Source organism: Chelmon rostratus, chromosome 1 (assembly GCF_017976325.1).
Source record: "Chelmon rostratus isolate fCheRos1 chromosome 1, fCheRos1.pri, whole genome shotgun sequence".
Taxonomy (NCBI): domain Eukaryota; kingdom Metazoa; phylum Chordata; class Actinopteri; order Chaetodontiformes; family Chaetodontidae; genus Chelmon; species Chelmon rostratus.
Genome location: NC_055658.1, coordinates 30,132,075 through 30,147,494, shown reverse-complemented (window position 1 = coordinate 30,147,494; position 15,420 = coordinate 30,132,075). Strand labels below are relative to the sequence as shown.

At 42.1% G+C, this 15,420-nt stretch overlaps 1 protein-coding gene across 1 annotated transcript in view; it reads left to right on the top strand.

Annotated features, from left to right (window-relative positions):
• homer2 (homer scaffold protein 2) overlaps window positions 1-15,420 on the top strand; it is a 31,010-nt gene that overhangs the window by 7,268 nt on the left and 8,322 nt on the right. Inside the window, exons 2-5 of the mRNA XM_041938321.1 lie at window positions 3,772-3,928; window positions 12,117-12,248; window positions 12,542-12,634; window positions 13,450-13,589. Of these exons, the coding sequence (XP_041794255.1) occupies window positions 3,772-3,928; window positions 12,117-12,248; window positions 12,542-12,634; window positions 13,450-13,589 (522 nt within the window). The remainder of the gene's footprint in view (window positions 1-3,771; window positions 3,929-12,116; window positions 12,249-12,541; window positions 12,635-13,449; window positions 13,590-15,420) is intronic.

Sequence of the window (15,420 nt, the reverse complement as noted above, 5' to 3'; positions counted from 1 at the left end):
GGAGATGTGTTTATGTTTCTGCAAGCTTTAACATCTGTTTGTTTGGAATAAATTTAGTGACTTTTTAAGAATATGCTCTGAGATGACTTGGATTTAGCCCGTTTTTTTTGAAGCACCTTCTTGTGCTCTAAAAAGTGCAATATATGTAATGGCTTTTACTGTGCATCAATGGGTTTTTTTTTGCTGCGCCAAGCAAATTGAGGCTGTGCCACTGAGTCCAGCTCAGAACCCTTGTGCCCACTTCACACATTCTGTTGAAACCCTTCATGTCATGAAAGTAAATGGCAGGCCAAGAAGGGAAAGCAAACAGAGGAAGAAAGTGTCAGGATTTCAAAAGGTTTATGACACAAAACTGATGCAGGAAGTTTGTGAGCAAAGCTCTCACCTGGGAGCGTGTTTGTAACCGAGAGAGAGGCCATGTGCAGTGGAGATTAGTGATCATAGTTATTATCAAATCTTTTTCAGCAGCCCCTGATCTGATCTGTAAGGGACTTAACAGAGAGTGAGCTCACCCAAATGCAACAAATCATTAATTAGAAGTGAAAAAATGATGCATACAAAGAAAACAACTGAAAGTGCAGGACACCAAACATCTCTTTGGGAAGACAAACCAGTCTAACCAAGCGAGCAGACAATGGCGTAAACAACGAAGCACCTAAAATAAATAAGCAAAAAAGATGCAAATGTTTTATTAGGAAGGGAATGCACTCCTCACATTTGTTAGGCCTCATGGATGCACGCAATACATTTGGGTGAGAAACTCTAGTTTGCTTACAAGAAAACTCCCTGTGGCACCTTAATTTATGGTTCAGTTAGCAATCAAGTGCGCATGCAGTCAATGAAGCTTCCAGCGCTACTCGGGCAAGGACGCATGAATGAATTTCTGTGACACTTTTTGGTGTGACGGCACACTTAGACCCACGGCGAAGACGAGGAAAACATCCCAGAACATATTTTCAAGAAAAAGAAGAGACCAGGACAACTGGACATGTGGAAGATGGCAGGACAAACCAATAGAAAGTATAATTGCATTGATAACAGCATTGAAGATAAGGAGAAACACTGAGATAAAAGACAGAGGCAATATATCATACTTTCCACATGGCAATAAAGAGAAGTGTTGCAACAAGCAGTCTGCGCCAAGTAAACTTCGCCCTGTCCGAAAAACACATTCACTTCACATTTTGATTGCCAGCAGGATAAATCCGTCCTCATCCGTCTCCGCCACATCTGCCTCTGTTATCGAGTTCTCGAGGTGTCCTCTAATCCCTCTCATCCAGCCACTCAGCCTAATTATTCCTCACTCTTGAAACTTTATAGGAGAGAGTCACAACCTCCTGCACTCACCTTTTGAAATTAGAACTTGCAGTGGATAATTCAGACCTGCCGGGTCCGGTCCCTGTAAAGTGCTGCCATTAAAGGGAAGTGCAAATGGTTTTTCACTCTCAGCACTGGTGTTCCGTCAGTGTCGAGCGCCTGCATAGTTTGTATGGAGCTGAGAATATGAGTGTACCGCATGCAGGTGTGGTTATTTTTACCACCAAGATGCACTTGAACAACATCCTAGAAATAGTCTTGGATGTGACAACATGCCTAATGGTGTTGAATCTGGCAAGGGGAGAAAAGTACGAAACGGCAACGTCTTGTCTTTCAACTAACTTGATATCTGGAAATAAGGCCAAGCATGTGGCCTCTCTGAAGACTGGATTAAGCATGTGTAGCTTTCCCATCAGTCCCAGTTGTAAAATTTGTACATTATCAATATTCTCACCTGCATGCTACAGCAGACCAGTTAGTTGTATAGTATTCATGTGTAGTACGCTGTTTGCTTTGATGCTTTAAACAGAAAACATATAGGAGAAGAGGATTTTCTGAACATATTTCACAACAGCTTTCAACTGTCGACATCCGAGTCAGGTTGTGGTGTATCTGCATATATGAGTGTGTGCCCAAGTGACAGAGAGTGGATAATCAGTGTCTAGAGAGAGAGAGAGAAAGATGTGTCTGTGTATGTCATAAAAAAAGGAGGAGCGTTTCCACTGTATGTTTCAGTCTGCAGTCATTCAAGTTGAACAGGCGGTCTGATCCTGCTCCTTCATCCCCACATTGATGCTCTGCTGAATCACATGGGCAGCGAGCTGCCCATGGCTGGGAGGCAGATTACGTCACCCTCTCACAGATAGATGACATGATTTCGAATTTTCCCCATCAGAGTCGTGGGTTTTGATAGCTAATTCCATTTGGGATTTGGCTGGAAGTTATAAAATACCCACATGTTCATATTTTTTAGTTGTATATAAGTTAAACCTGAATAGATATTTTAAGTATGAGGGACTCAGAAGCTCTGGGATCCAGTAAGAAGATTCAATACTGGATTTGGATTTGATAAAATGACCAGACATAGCAGTAAAATTGGTCGGTTGAGAGTGGGTTCATGTACTTATTATTTCCAAGACGGATGGAAGTCATGTTAACATAATGTTTCCCAATACATTTGTAGTCTGCTCTGTAAAGGTGATTCACCACGGCTTTTATTACAGGTTTAATTTCAGGGTTTTAATTGAAAACATTATTTTACATTGACGCTAATAGCTTTAAATGCCTTAAATCCTCATGGTACTCATATCACTCATTACTGTGCTGCTGAAGAAGAAGAAGTTCATAACTGCTGGCTGTACTTCTAATGGTTTAATTTCCGTTGAAATGCGTCTCCTATGAAGTTGCCGCAGTCACTCAGCCCTGAGTGGCAAACACGAAACAGTCGGTGTCAGCCAGAGAAAAAAAAGCATAGAGTTGTTGTGCAATCAGCTGAAAAAAGCAGATTTTTAGGAACTGAGCAACCGTTTTTTTTACAGACTGCTAAAAGGCTGAAGAGAAGAGAAGCAATGTAAAGTAATTCCTTCTAATAGTGCTGCGTGATATGGCGGAAATTAATAACGTGACATTAACGAGAAAATAAATATAGATCACAATGATGCCAAACGTGTACAAACTCACATATATAAAATAATCAAGTCAAATAAATTTTATTTACAGCGCCAAAGCAGTTGTGGACTGTGCAGTGCAGAGTACGGCTGATGTCACATTCAGACCACGAAACGATTCAGTTGAACTACAAATGTAACGAGTTTATGGACGATATAAAATGTATAATCAGGACGACGTGCTGGTGTTAGTGTAGGACTGTGCAGAGATCATAGAAAGGGCTTTTTATGTTTTCGTCTTGGAAAAATGATGAGAGAGTACGAGCAGCGTTAACCTGTTTCTCTCGACTTAAAAACTGGACATTTTGACAACAGAGAGTCTTCTGTTGTTTGACTGTGTTAACACAAGTAGATAATTGTCTTGAATATATTCAGCGCACAGGGAGAGTCTTCCATTAGACAGTCGATGTGAGCGCACACACATTCATAGAAGCGCACAGTCTCACACAAACACCTACTGTAGATATGTGTTGCCGTCACCTTTGAGTGGGGAGGAGGTGTTGATGTGCTAATGGCTTTGGGTTGCTATAAGGATTTAGGGTTTGTGTTACATTATCACCTGCTCATCCCAACTGAAACGCCCAGGACCGTGTATCTCTGGAGACACAGCAGAGTCTCTGCAGGCATAATGTGACACAAAGATGTTAAGGACTCAACACACACATAGTAGCTGTGTGCAAATGTAGCTCACTAATCAGTGGATATCATCTTGATCCGTGGTTGCATATTGTGCATCTTATTTGCAGCGTCCCTTCTCTCATGTTGTCGTCTGTCCTTCGCTCTCCAGGGAGCAGCCGATCTACACCACCAGGGCCCATGTCTTCCAGATCGACCCGACCACCAAGAAGAACTGGGTCCCTGCCAGCAAGCAGGCTGTCACAGTCTCCTATTTCTACGACAGCACACGTAACAGCTACCGCATCATCAGCGTGGATGGATCCAAGGTATGTGCGTCTGTGTATGTGTGTGTGTGTGTGATCATATTAGAAAGAGATGATGGGAAACATTTAACTGTTCTCAGGAGAGACAGTCGAGGCTGAGGAGGAAGCACTTAAAGTCACAATTGAACAAAAGGAATTATAAAGCATATTAATGCTACGTGTGCAGCATGATCAGCATCAATCAACGTCGGACCATTTGATCTTTTCCCGCTTCTGACGTGACTGACGTCATCTATGGTTGCTGATATTTTGCATTATCCCTATATATGGATGTGGCAAATCACAAAATCACACATAGATTAAACTGTTGTTCAAAGCAGCCATCATACATTACGTGAGACAAAACTCTTCGTATGTGTAAAACATATGAACATCTTCAAGATTATAACTTAAACCATCTGATTAATCGATAACCTTCTCAGCACTAATTTGGACAGAAATGTCTCAGACAAAAATTATATAGAATCACCATAATAATAATATCATTTGGCTCAAGTCGCCAAATAATAATTATCACCCAGCTGTAATTGTAATGTTTCTAAGCTAAATGTTGTTCCCATGTAGGAAAATTAGTGTCACAGCAGAACACTGTGTACAAGGTATCTGCTATGTGCATTAAGAAGCACGACAGATGGAAATACACCGTACGTAGTATCATGTTTATATTTATCTACATTGTAAGAATTTGCACACAGCTACACATGTTCACGTCACATTGCATCACTTCATATGTGATTTTGCCTGCGGCCTAGCTAAACAGGTTAAGATTGCTAAAAGTTTATGAAAGGCTTACAAGTATGTGTTATTTGTGTTATACACACATCTTAACAGTAACATGAAAATTAAAATCAAAGCCTGAACATCAGCAAACATCCCTTTTTAGCAAATTAACGAGCAGCCAAGAGCTGCATACCTGTTGGAGTGTCAATTAAACTGTAAACTACTGAACGGTAGTCATACTTCAAGGACTACAGTGATACTACTGGATCAGCTTTTCTCCTCCCCAGTCAAATCCCCGTGCACTGATTCTTGAACTGTTTGATGTTTTTCTTTTGGATTCTGTTTCACGATGTGCATTGAAAAGCAGGGAATTGCTCGGGTGCAGAACATGAGCTGCATGTGAACAGTCTCAGTGGCTTATCAGTGAAAACATTTATTTTCCAAAATGATGTTTGATTTGTTATCACAAGAGCGTGATGTGGAGATTAAATCATACATGTGATAACAGACACCATATGACTGTGCCGGTATCCCATACTGAGACCTTCCCCTCTTCAGATAGATTATGTGTTTCCATGGCGATCAGAGTCTTCTCTCTGTGTGGAAAGTGGAGGAGGGTTATGACAGCGGTATCCCTCTGCTGACACTGCCAGGCAATCACCTTTCGCGCAATCTTAAATCACACAGATTACCTGCAGAGCCTCTTCACAGCCTGCATGGGTTGACAGTTGTTTGGGTCTGCGTGTTTCCTCATAGTTGGTCCTTTTATCACACACCCCTCTGCTTGGGAGGGTTCAGTGTTAGGATTACCAACTCAACAGCTGAAGGGTGGCTCTCGCAGGAGCTCATCATAGATATATCTGAATGAGTATTTGCATAGTGAGCATTTTCTGCTAAGGAGAAGCTCTTCTTAATAGCGACAAATAGATGCACACGGCCTATTAGATTTCATATTATTCAAATCTACCTGGTCAATCAGGCTCAAAAATGAAGAGCTACTGTCAGGATTTTCAGTTCAGGAAAACATTTTCCTGTGCAAGTTAAGGCTTTTCAGTACAATTTTCAGTAAAATAATGTAATTTTCATGTAATTTAAAATGCATTATTTCTCTATTCCTGCATGGCTTTGTTGAGTCAAGCTTTATTAGCTTCAAAATAGCTTTTTTTCCCACAGCTAGAAACCAGAGAGGCCAGACTCTAATCTGTTATGTCATCAAGCAGCACTTCCAGAGCTGCAACGCTGACAATACCACTTCATTTTTTATCTTTCATGTCCTTTGTAAGAAAGAAATTTGGAAATCTACTTTATTTCTGGCTAGACACATCTATATTTTGGTATGTCCTCTATATCCTCAAGGCCAGGTGTTCTCTCTCCTGTCATCCTCCATGTCCTCCTGTCTCTCCACTCTCCTGCAGCCTAGAGTAACAGAGCACTATGTGTCATGAAATGTCTGCAGGCAGCAGCTATATGTGAGCTGTGACAATTAAAATTTCTGAAATAAAATGTTATCTCAATTTGAAGAGGGCCGACTCCTGCTGGTTTCCACTTTATCCCCTTTTCCAGTTAATTTAAGTAAGTCAAAGTGATGCCAGTATGAGCAAAGTAACCGTAAGCGAGGAAATGTTGAGTCGTATCAAATGAATGTTAAATATAGTTTCTGGTTTGTACACTAGCTGCGAGGGAGACAGGTCTGTCCAGAAGAATAGTCTGCGCCGCTGTACACAGCAACTCTGACAGACCGTCAGTTCATATTCGTCCATCCGTGATGACCGGGCAACTCGCTCATGATGATATGGCAAGTGGAGGAGCATATCAGCACTTTTGACTCTTGCTCATCCTGAATCTCCCTTCTCACACAGAGATGTACCGAGCTTATGATTACACAGTGAGGAGTTTTCTTGCTGTACTTTCTGAATTTTTCCCAAGTTTGATAACTTTTTGACCTAACGTGTAAAAACTTTCCTGCTCTTCTCTTGTTTTGACCATTTTCTTTTACATCCTACTGTCTCTTTAACTACCTCTTCTTTCTTTAGTTCATACTACACCTCTCCCAGCCTGTGTCTAAAATGAACATTTTGGCTCATGCGCCAAAGGCCTTGGCGCTGAAAGACATGTGTCTGTCAAGATGAAGAATTTAAAATGACTGAGTGAGCTTGTCTTTAACCAGTCTAACGTATAGGTCAGGTTACAGCCTAAGGCCGTGCTCCCTGTGTTTTCATCACCCCACTACCCTAAAAAATTGTGGCTGCAGCCCAAGTACATCATGTACTTTCTCTACCTGTATGTCATCAAGTTTCCAACAGGAAAAAGAGTTTGCTCCACTGGGGATGAAGGAGACATGTCTGCCCCGTTCATGGAAACTGGAGTCCCCGAGCAGTCACCCATGAGGATTATGATGCTCTCACTCCAAAGCTGGTCTGAGCTAGTGCGAATCTCCAACATCAGGAAGCCTAGTACTGTAAACAGCACTGCAAATCACTGACTATTTTGTAAGGGAAAACAAACTGGGACAAAAAACACATTAAAAAAACATGAATGGCATCTAAAGCACGGTATGTATTTATTCATTCCTTTCAGAGTGCTGTTTAAGTACCAGGGCACACCTTTGACATGCTTGCATGCGTAAGGTTAAGTTGTGGCTCGTTTCCAATGTTATGCAACGACTGCTCCTACAACGGCACGTCTGCATACGTTAGTCAGCTACAACTGTCCACACGATCAAATGTGAGACTGACTTTATGACCAGTTTCATCACGTTGAGAATATTACCAGCAGTCAGCCAAACATCTCGCTAACTAAGTTAATATCAGGTCAATCAATGAAAAGAAGCCACATTCGGTTCATCCATTCTGAGGAAGAGCTGCACCGCAGGCATACGCAACACGTCTGTCTGTGATTAGATAATCATGTTCTGCTGTTAGCGTGAGGAACATCATCAAGAAGCCCTCAGTGAATCAGAGGCTTTTTATAAAAAGACACAGTGAACGGAGCTACAGCCAATCACATAAATTATACCTCATGTAGAGATTGAAATATAACATAACAGTTTTTAAAATACGGAGGAGCATGTTCTGTAGTTACTTCTATGGTCACGCAGCTAAATGAAACTGAATGTTAATGGACGCACTTATGAAGCGATTTTATACTTTAATGGGCGTTAAGTGCTTTACAGTTGGCCTCTTGATCACACACTCGCACACTGTTAGCGACGGAGCTGCCATGTAATGCGCTGACCTGTTCGTCAGGTTCAGTGTCCTGCCCGGGGACACCTCGAAATGCGGACAGGAGGAGCTGGGCATCGAACCCCCGAAACGATCCGCTCCACCTCACCTAATGTTATTTGAGACATTAACACATCATTTCTAACTATGAAATTGATTGTGGAAAGTATGAGGGCCAGCTCAGTCATTGTATGTAAGAAAACAGCCTCGCTTTAAGATTTTGATGTGGTGGTGCACCCCTGACTCCAACTCAGTTAACCCCCCCCCCAACCCCCAACCCAAACCTGCGTCATTGCCACCAGGGAACACTGTGTTTTTGCAGTCCTTGATATACGGTGTGCTAATATGCATCAGGTCATTAAAGCAGTTGGCAGACATACAAGAAACATTGAACATTTCTTCATCCTCATCACACCTTCGCCTGATGAGCAATCCCAATTTTCCATTTTGCTGTCTGCTTTGATAGAGGACACTGTGACCATCATCTCGTCTTTCTCTGGCCTAGTTTCAGTCATAACATGGCTGCCAGTTCCTCCTGTTCATCATCATGACTATCCTCACTGCCCATTTGTCACCATTATTTTGATATACAGCCTTCAAAAACTAGGCTTTGTGCCACACATTCAGCCAGAACTCACTGAAGTCTGCAATTGTTGACCCACAGTAAAATAGTTGTGCTTGAAATGTTGTAAGTATTGCAATATTTACTTAATTTACCTTTTTTAAAAACAAAATATTCAGTGTTTTCATAGTATCATGTTTCAATATGTGAATTGGAGTCACAAGATAGATAACAAGACACTGAAAATCTCCTAAAAAAGCTTGATAAAGTCCTCTGGCACTGCATGACAAGCGATCACAGCTCTTTCCCTCCTTTATATTCCTCTCCCATGTTCCACATCTCCCGTCTTACTCACTGACTCTGCAGATTCTCTGCGCTCTGCAGACACATAATCAGCCGAGGACGATTTTTCCAGTAACCTCCTGGCCGTCTCTGAGTTTCTGACTGACCCTGAGGCCGTTGGCCGGCCGAGCTCCGCTCTGCGCGCCTCCTGTGCCACTTGATCCGGAGCCCGGCTCACCACCGGCACAGCTGTCAGCGTCACTCCGCTCCCCCTCCCTCCGTCACACCCTCCCACTCTCACTCGCCTGCTCACTGAGACGTACACTCGTACATGCCAGCATACAGTCACAGGGCCCACGAAGGTGGGGGGAGGGGGCGGGGGCCCAGGTAGTCCTGCATGTAGTTCACAGATCATTAGCTTTACAGTTTTTATGTGTTGCTGATCATGTTTTCTACTGCTGGTGCTGTAGGTGTTTTGATAATACAGGATCAATAACCTGCTCACTGATTTGTGATGTCTAAGGCGATGTGGTTGAGTTCAGTGTCACAATATTTTCCTTTTTCACTATAAGTCACAATAGTCATCATGATACGGCAAAAATATTCAAAATTACATAGAATAATGACTTCCTTGATGAATCGTTTGGTCAATAAAATATCCAAAAATAAATTAATAAAATGTTGATCACATTTGGTAATGTCTTCAGATGACTTGTTCTGTCTGACCAACAGTCCAAAACAAAGATTTTCAGATTGCGAGAGAAGCAGCAAATCCCAACCATTAAGATGCTCTAACTATGGGCTGTTGGTGTTTCTGCTTGAAAACTGACTCGACGAATCAAAATAGTTTCCAATTTCCTTTAATCAACTGATTGATTTCATTTGTTTCAACTCTACGTTATATGTTTAAAACAAAAACTTTAATAACGGTGAGCTTCAGGTGTTCAGAGCAGGACACTGATGCAGATTTTAGGTCTGTAACGTGTGGTTTCATTGTTCTACTACACACTGCAGACAGGTGCAATGTTCAGTTACTTTCTCAACTTTGTACCTCTCCACCTGTAGGTTATGAAAAAAAAACAGGCTTGTCTAGTCTTATTTTAACAATTTCACCTTTCATTTTTACAGGCCAGTTTTATATTCTTAAGCCAAGAGTCGGTTATGTTAGCTTTCTGTCGTAAAATCTAGCAGCTCGTGCATTGACTCTGACTCTGATTGGATGATTGAACTCTGATGAATGTGAGGGTGAGCTGCAGAAGGAAAGATTGCATTTGGATTCATCTATCTCTTCCTCACATGTTACATACTAGTGTCTCTCTGGGTGTTTAAACAGTTGCTTATGCATGTTTACCATCTGTTTACCTATGTCTCACCTTTTTCGTCTTTGCTTTGTCCTGCAGCAACGGCCCAGTTTCTCCACAATGATCATTAAAGTTTCATGTTATCTTAACGCTTCTCTTTGAGCCAACACGGTGAGCTCTGTTAAATATTCACTTCGCTGCTTATGAAGAGACGTGTGAGTGTTGTTCAGGCCGCCCGGCTTCCTCTACTGAGGAAATTAGGTAACATTTGTTTTGATGAAGCCTCGGAAAGCAAGTGATCGTTCTAAAATCAGATCACCTGCGCCTCGGTAAATTGCCGCTCCCCTTGTAACACCTGGATGCAGGAATGCAGTCCGAATCAGAGGCTGCAACTGTAAGCTTTCCAGCATATAAGCTCCTTTTCTGTGTATGTGCAGTGATCTCTCTCTTTGGAAACCATTAGCGTTGTTCTGAACGGGACACAAATGTCTAAGAGGGGATTGATTGCGTGCTAATGTGCTCATTCTGTGAGCTCAGTCTCTGCTTTTTGGGTCTCTGTGTCCAGTAATGATGCAGTGTAAAGTGTTTTAACACCTCAGCCACTGAAAAGATGGAGAGGGAGACGGTGGGGGCGTAGAAAAGGACACGAGTCTGTCAGCAATTTGGATTCTCGAATCCTGTGTTCAGAGCCATGTTGCTATGAAACAAGGGCTGCACTGTGATTAAACTGCCGTCTATTGTTTCCTAATTGTTGGGGTACTTTGCATGTGCTGTTTTTAAGTTCTCTTGTATCTTGGTAGTCAGATTGGCTGTGTATACATGTACGGGTGTAAATTGTGTTAACATGCACACTTAGCTGTTCATATAGGATGAGACATATCTACAGCGATGCAGTCTGGTCAGACTGAAATAGGGTCTGAAGCATCTGTTGGTTTCCGCTGTCGCTGCCTTGTGCACTGGTTCCAGTTTTAGCCTGCAGCAGATGTTTCTGGCAGCTCATTCACTGCATATCCACAACAGGTGAATGTGAGACTGTAATTTGACTACTTAGAGGTTAGTGGGTCAGCACTCAACACTGCTTATTTGTAATTGTGGAGCAAAATGACTGGTGCACTGGTTTTCATTTGTATGCATTATGTGCAGTATCTGCCTCCACCACATGATTGGTGCTTGCTTAACCCTCACAACCACCGATCCCCTGGGGTCTCTATGGACTACTTGACCATGTTCAATTCAGTGAGGCGTATTATATGGCATGTCTTTGTTCACGACCCATGAAGCTTAAAGTGTATTTGCATTGCTGCATGTGACCACGTATCCAAAGTGGAGGATTTTACATTATTAATTTGGGTGGTAGACACATCAAGGAACACAATATTAAGAAAATATGTCAGACATACTCTGGCGCCAAGACTGCAAGGCACTAGCCGTCTTTGGACTAAGAGCTTTTTGGTGGCTGTAAGAGAAGAATTTACGGCGTCCTTCATTTGACTCTGAGAGTCATGATTAAATAGTAGAAAAGTCTGTTTGTGTGATATGGCATTACCATTTTGTCAATTCAGATAAAACTATGAATACTCAACCTCAGACGTCTAGAACAAAGGGACACTCCCACATCATGTGTCACATGTGACTGTGCCTGCATCGTTATTTATATTTAATTTCTTTGCTTTCACTGTATAGAATGTATTTCCCTGTATGGACAGGAGTACTTATTAAAGATTGCTTTGTAGAGAGGCTCTCAAACATGCATATGAATCTGCCTGTTTTAATGAAGTGGATCATCCTCAGAAAAAAAGTTAAATATGCCAAATGTAATCAGACTTGTCAGTGTGAGCATGGTGAAAGACAATTACAAGGTATTAGAGATTTATTCTGGTATGAATGGCGCTACAGCGGGGGACTGTCCTTTGCTAAATCAATAGGACTATTCATCGTGTCATGCTGCTGGAGTTCCTTCTCTAATATGTCTTGAACAAAGAACAGGCATGTTTCTGAGGGAGTGTGGCAGTCCGATGGGCCTGAGGGCTGTGCTGGAAGTCCGATTTACCAGTATGATCACCAGTACAGCCAGGAAATTAATGATAAGTTCTTTGTCCTAACAGGTGATCATCAACAGCACCATCACACCCAACATGACGTTCACCAAGACATCGCAGAAGTTTGGCCAGTGGGCGGACAGCAGGGCCAACACTGTGTTTGGACTGGGCTTCGCTTCGGAGCAACAGCTGGCCAAGGTGGGAACCCTAACCTCTCTGCAGAGTCACAGCATGTCACAAAAGCATCCATATCGTATCTATTTGTGCTAAAACTCAAGTGTGACAGGGCACAATGTTTTATTAATTAAAGGAATTGAGTGGAATTGAAGCAGGAAAGGATTTAAGGGTATATCTGATGCTTGAATCCTCACTATCACCAGATAATTGGCTCCATGATCTCCCAAAACTTTTTTTTGAAGACGCGCCACACTGCGTACGACATTTCAGCTTGTATTGTCACGGCTCTTACAACATCTCTCTCATACTTTCAGTTTGCTGAGAAGTTCCAGGAGGTAAAAGAAGCAGCCAAGCTAGCAAGGGACAAATCTCAAGAGAAGGTGGAGACGTTGAGTAATCACTCCCAGGTAAAATTATATCTCTCTGCTGTCTGAAATTCTGATTCAGTACAACACCTCTGCTGTCTAACCGTCTCCTCTGAAGTCACTGTCGGCCTCCACAGAGAGAAAACCAGCAGCACTGCAGAGAGAATATAATAAATTAGAACATATCGGTTAAGCTCACTTTCCTTCACAAACGCCAAAGGCTGCAGGTTCTGTATTTAGAAATGGCTCCTGGCACAATCGAGTATTCAAACAGTTGAGTTCAAATATTTATATGAGCACAGGTGTATGAAGCTTGTTAGAATATTGTAGAAATCATTAATTTAACAGTGTGAATCATCATCATGAGAGGTCAAAGTTCATCCGAAGCTAATTCCTATCGCGCGAGCACCACAGCAATTAAGAGGATAAGGAAGCCAGCCAGCAATAAAACAGTAAAGGTTTCTCAGTTCAACCTAAATGGTCTGAAGCTAGTTACTCTATAAGCAAGTAAACAGCGTTGATTTGAGACAGATCCAGCAGTCGCTGCCCGGTCGTCAGCTGCCAGGCCTGCTCTCTGCCTGCACTGACTCCAGATGGCAGGAATCAGACTCAGCTCTGAGACACAAAAAGCTGCTGGGCCATATGACATGATGAATACTGGCAACAGTTTTCCCTCACCCTTCCGCTGTCCTAGCTGACGTGCCGGGGTGTTTACAGTGTTTCACCAAAGAGGCCCAGGGCCCTTTCTTCACTGTCAGGCCCGGATTTATGAGACACATGTACAGATTTACAGGTAAGCTTTGACCGAATCAAAACCTGCCCTGAACCATGACACGTCTCCCTCCGTCCCCGACCAGGAGTCTGGACGCGAGACGCCCTCCACCAACCAGGCGTCCAGCATTAATGGGACAGATGATGAGAAAATCTCTCACGTCGGTCCGGATGCTGCTGTGCTGAAGAGCGAGAACGAGCGTCTGAAGAGCGCCGTGGAGCAGAGGTGAGGTTTCATTTCAGGGAAACATCACAGGAACCTTGTCACTGTGCCGTGCAACTTATTTCCTAATGTGTTTCCCCTTCATGATAAAATCACCTTTCTGTATTTACTCATTAGCATTACTACAATCTATATATGACCCATCAGCCTTCTTTCTGACAAATCTATTTCATTCAGAAGTTAAGCAACTGTTTTATCTTCTGTTTCTTTCATTCTGAAATGGTCTCATCATGATCACGTAAATCACAGATTAATCTGCAGCTGTGTAAACCGTATAAGCCTCTGGAGTGGCACCAGAAAACGCACAGGTGTCGGGAATCTGGTTAATTGAATGTAAACTAAGCAGAGTGGATGCTGTTTGAGGAGTCATGCACCAATGCATCACTGTGACTGTAAGCACTCACTTAGCTTTGACTCTTATCGAATCACGATGCTCAGTCAGAATCAAATATGCGACACCTGCTTATTTACCTCCTTTCATCCTGGGGCCGTCACAGTCCTTAAAAAGATGGCAATCTGATGGTGTCTGCCCAGTACATGAGTTTTACTAAAGCAAGCAATTTGAAGTTAGCCATGCATATCATTCGTTTTCCTGAGTCATCCAAATGCTCCCACAATACAGCAAAACTTACTTCAAGGGGCATCATGTCGTTTTAACTCCAAACACAGCGGCTTTCACGCAGTTTCACTCGTGCGTTGTAGATGTCGCTTCACCAAACTCCTGGGACGATATCACGTCCCCAAAGGGCTCGGAAATCACCTAATCTAATCTAAAGAGTGACACTGCTCCACTCCACCGTTTGGTTATCTGGCCCTTTTAATCCAGATGCCGAGTGTATATAAATGGGCAATTGCATGAAACACCAGATGTGCTTCCAGATGGGACTTAAATGACCCCAGGGCACCAGAGTAATCCGAAACCACCGAGAGTACATTAAACCAGGATAAGTACTGGATAGCGACAAGAACATCACTGACATATTTGATCCAGGTGGGATAAAAGGCCTGAGATAAAGAAAAAACAATTAGCAGACCTTTCCAGGCAATACTTGAGAATAATGAACATCTGTCTGAGTGCTGTGGGTTTATTTTATGGGTCATTTCCTTAGAAAGGAGCAGATGTATATAATCATACATTCTTAAGAAGGTTCCTGGCCCGGATGACGTGATTAGGTACCAAGAATATGGGACATTGCTCATCTAACGGAGGTTCTGTTTACAACTGACAGTAACATGTGATCGAAAGTGTTTGAGTCAGTTCACACACAGCATGTAGTGTGTGCCTACAGGGAAGTATACAACCCAACAAATATGGCGGCTGAAGTTTCAATAATAAATGAGCAATGAATGAGTATTTACTCGGTTGGCTGATTTCTGATAAGCTGCACATCTTTATCCTTATTTTATATTTCCCTAATACCTAAATTAATTACATTTAACTGAACTACTTTTCTCATGATCCAACTTCCATGTTAGAATTGCTTCTATTTCTAGTCTGATTTAATTACTTTTTATCTTGCTAGTGTTTAATGTTACATCGAGAGAGAATATATCTACTACAAATAGTTTTTTGCGCTTCTTATGCTCGCTCAGGTGGAAATGTTCATCTTTTCCTATTGAAGTTGATATTTATCCGACAGGACTCGATTTGATTTTATTTCTAATCACATGGGCTTTCTTGCATATTCATTTCTATTGTTGGATGTTTACCCTAAGATGTTGTATGTTGTTGTATAATCATGATTTAAAAATTATGCTTACTAACAATATTGCTGCAGCTATTATTCCATTGCTCGATTAGTCGATCAAAAGAAATTAAATCTTCAACAATTGG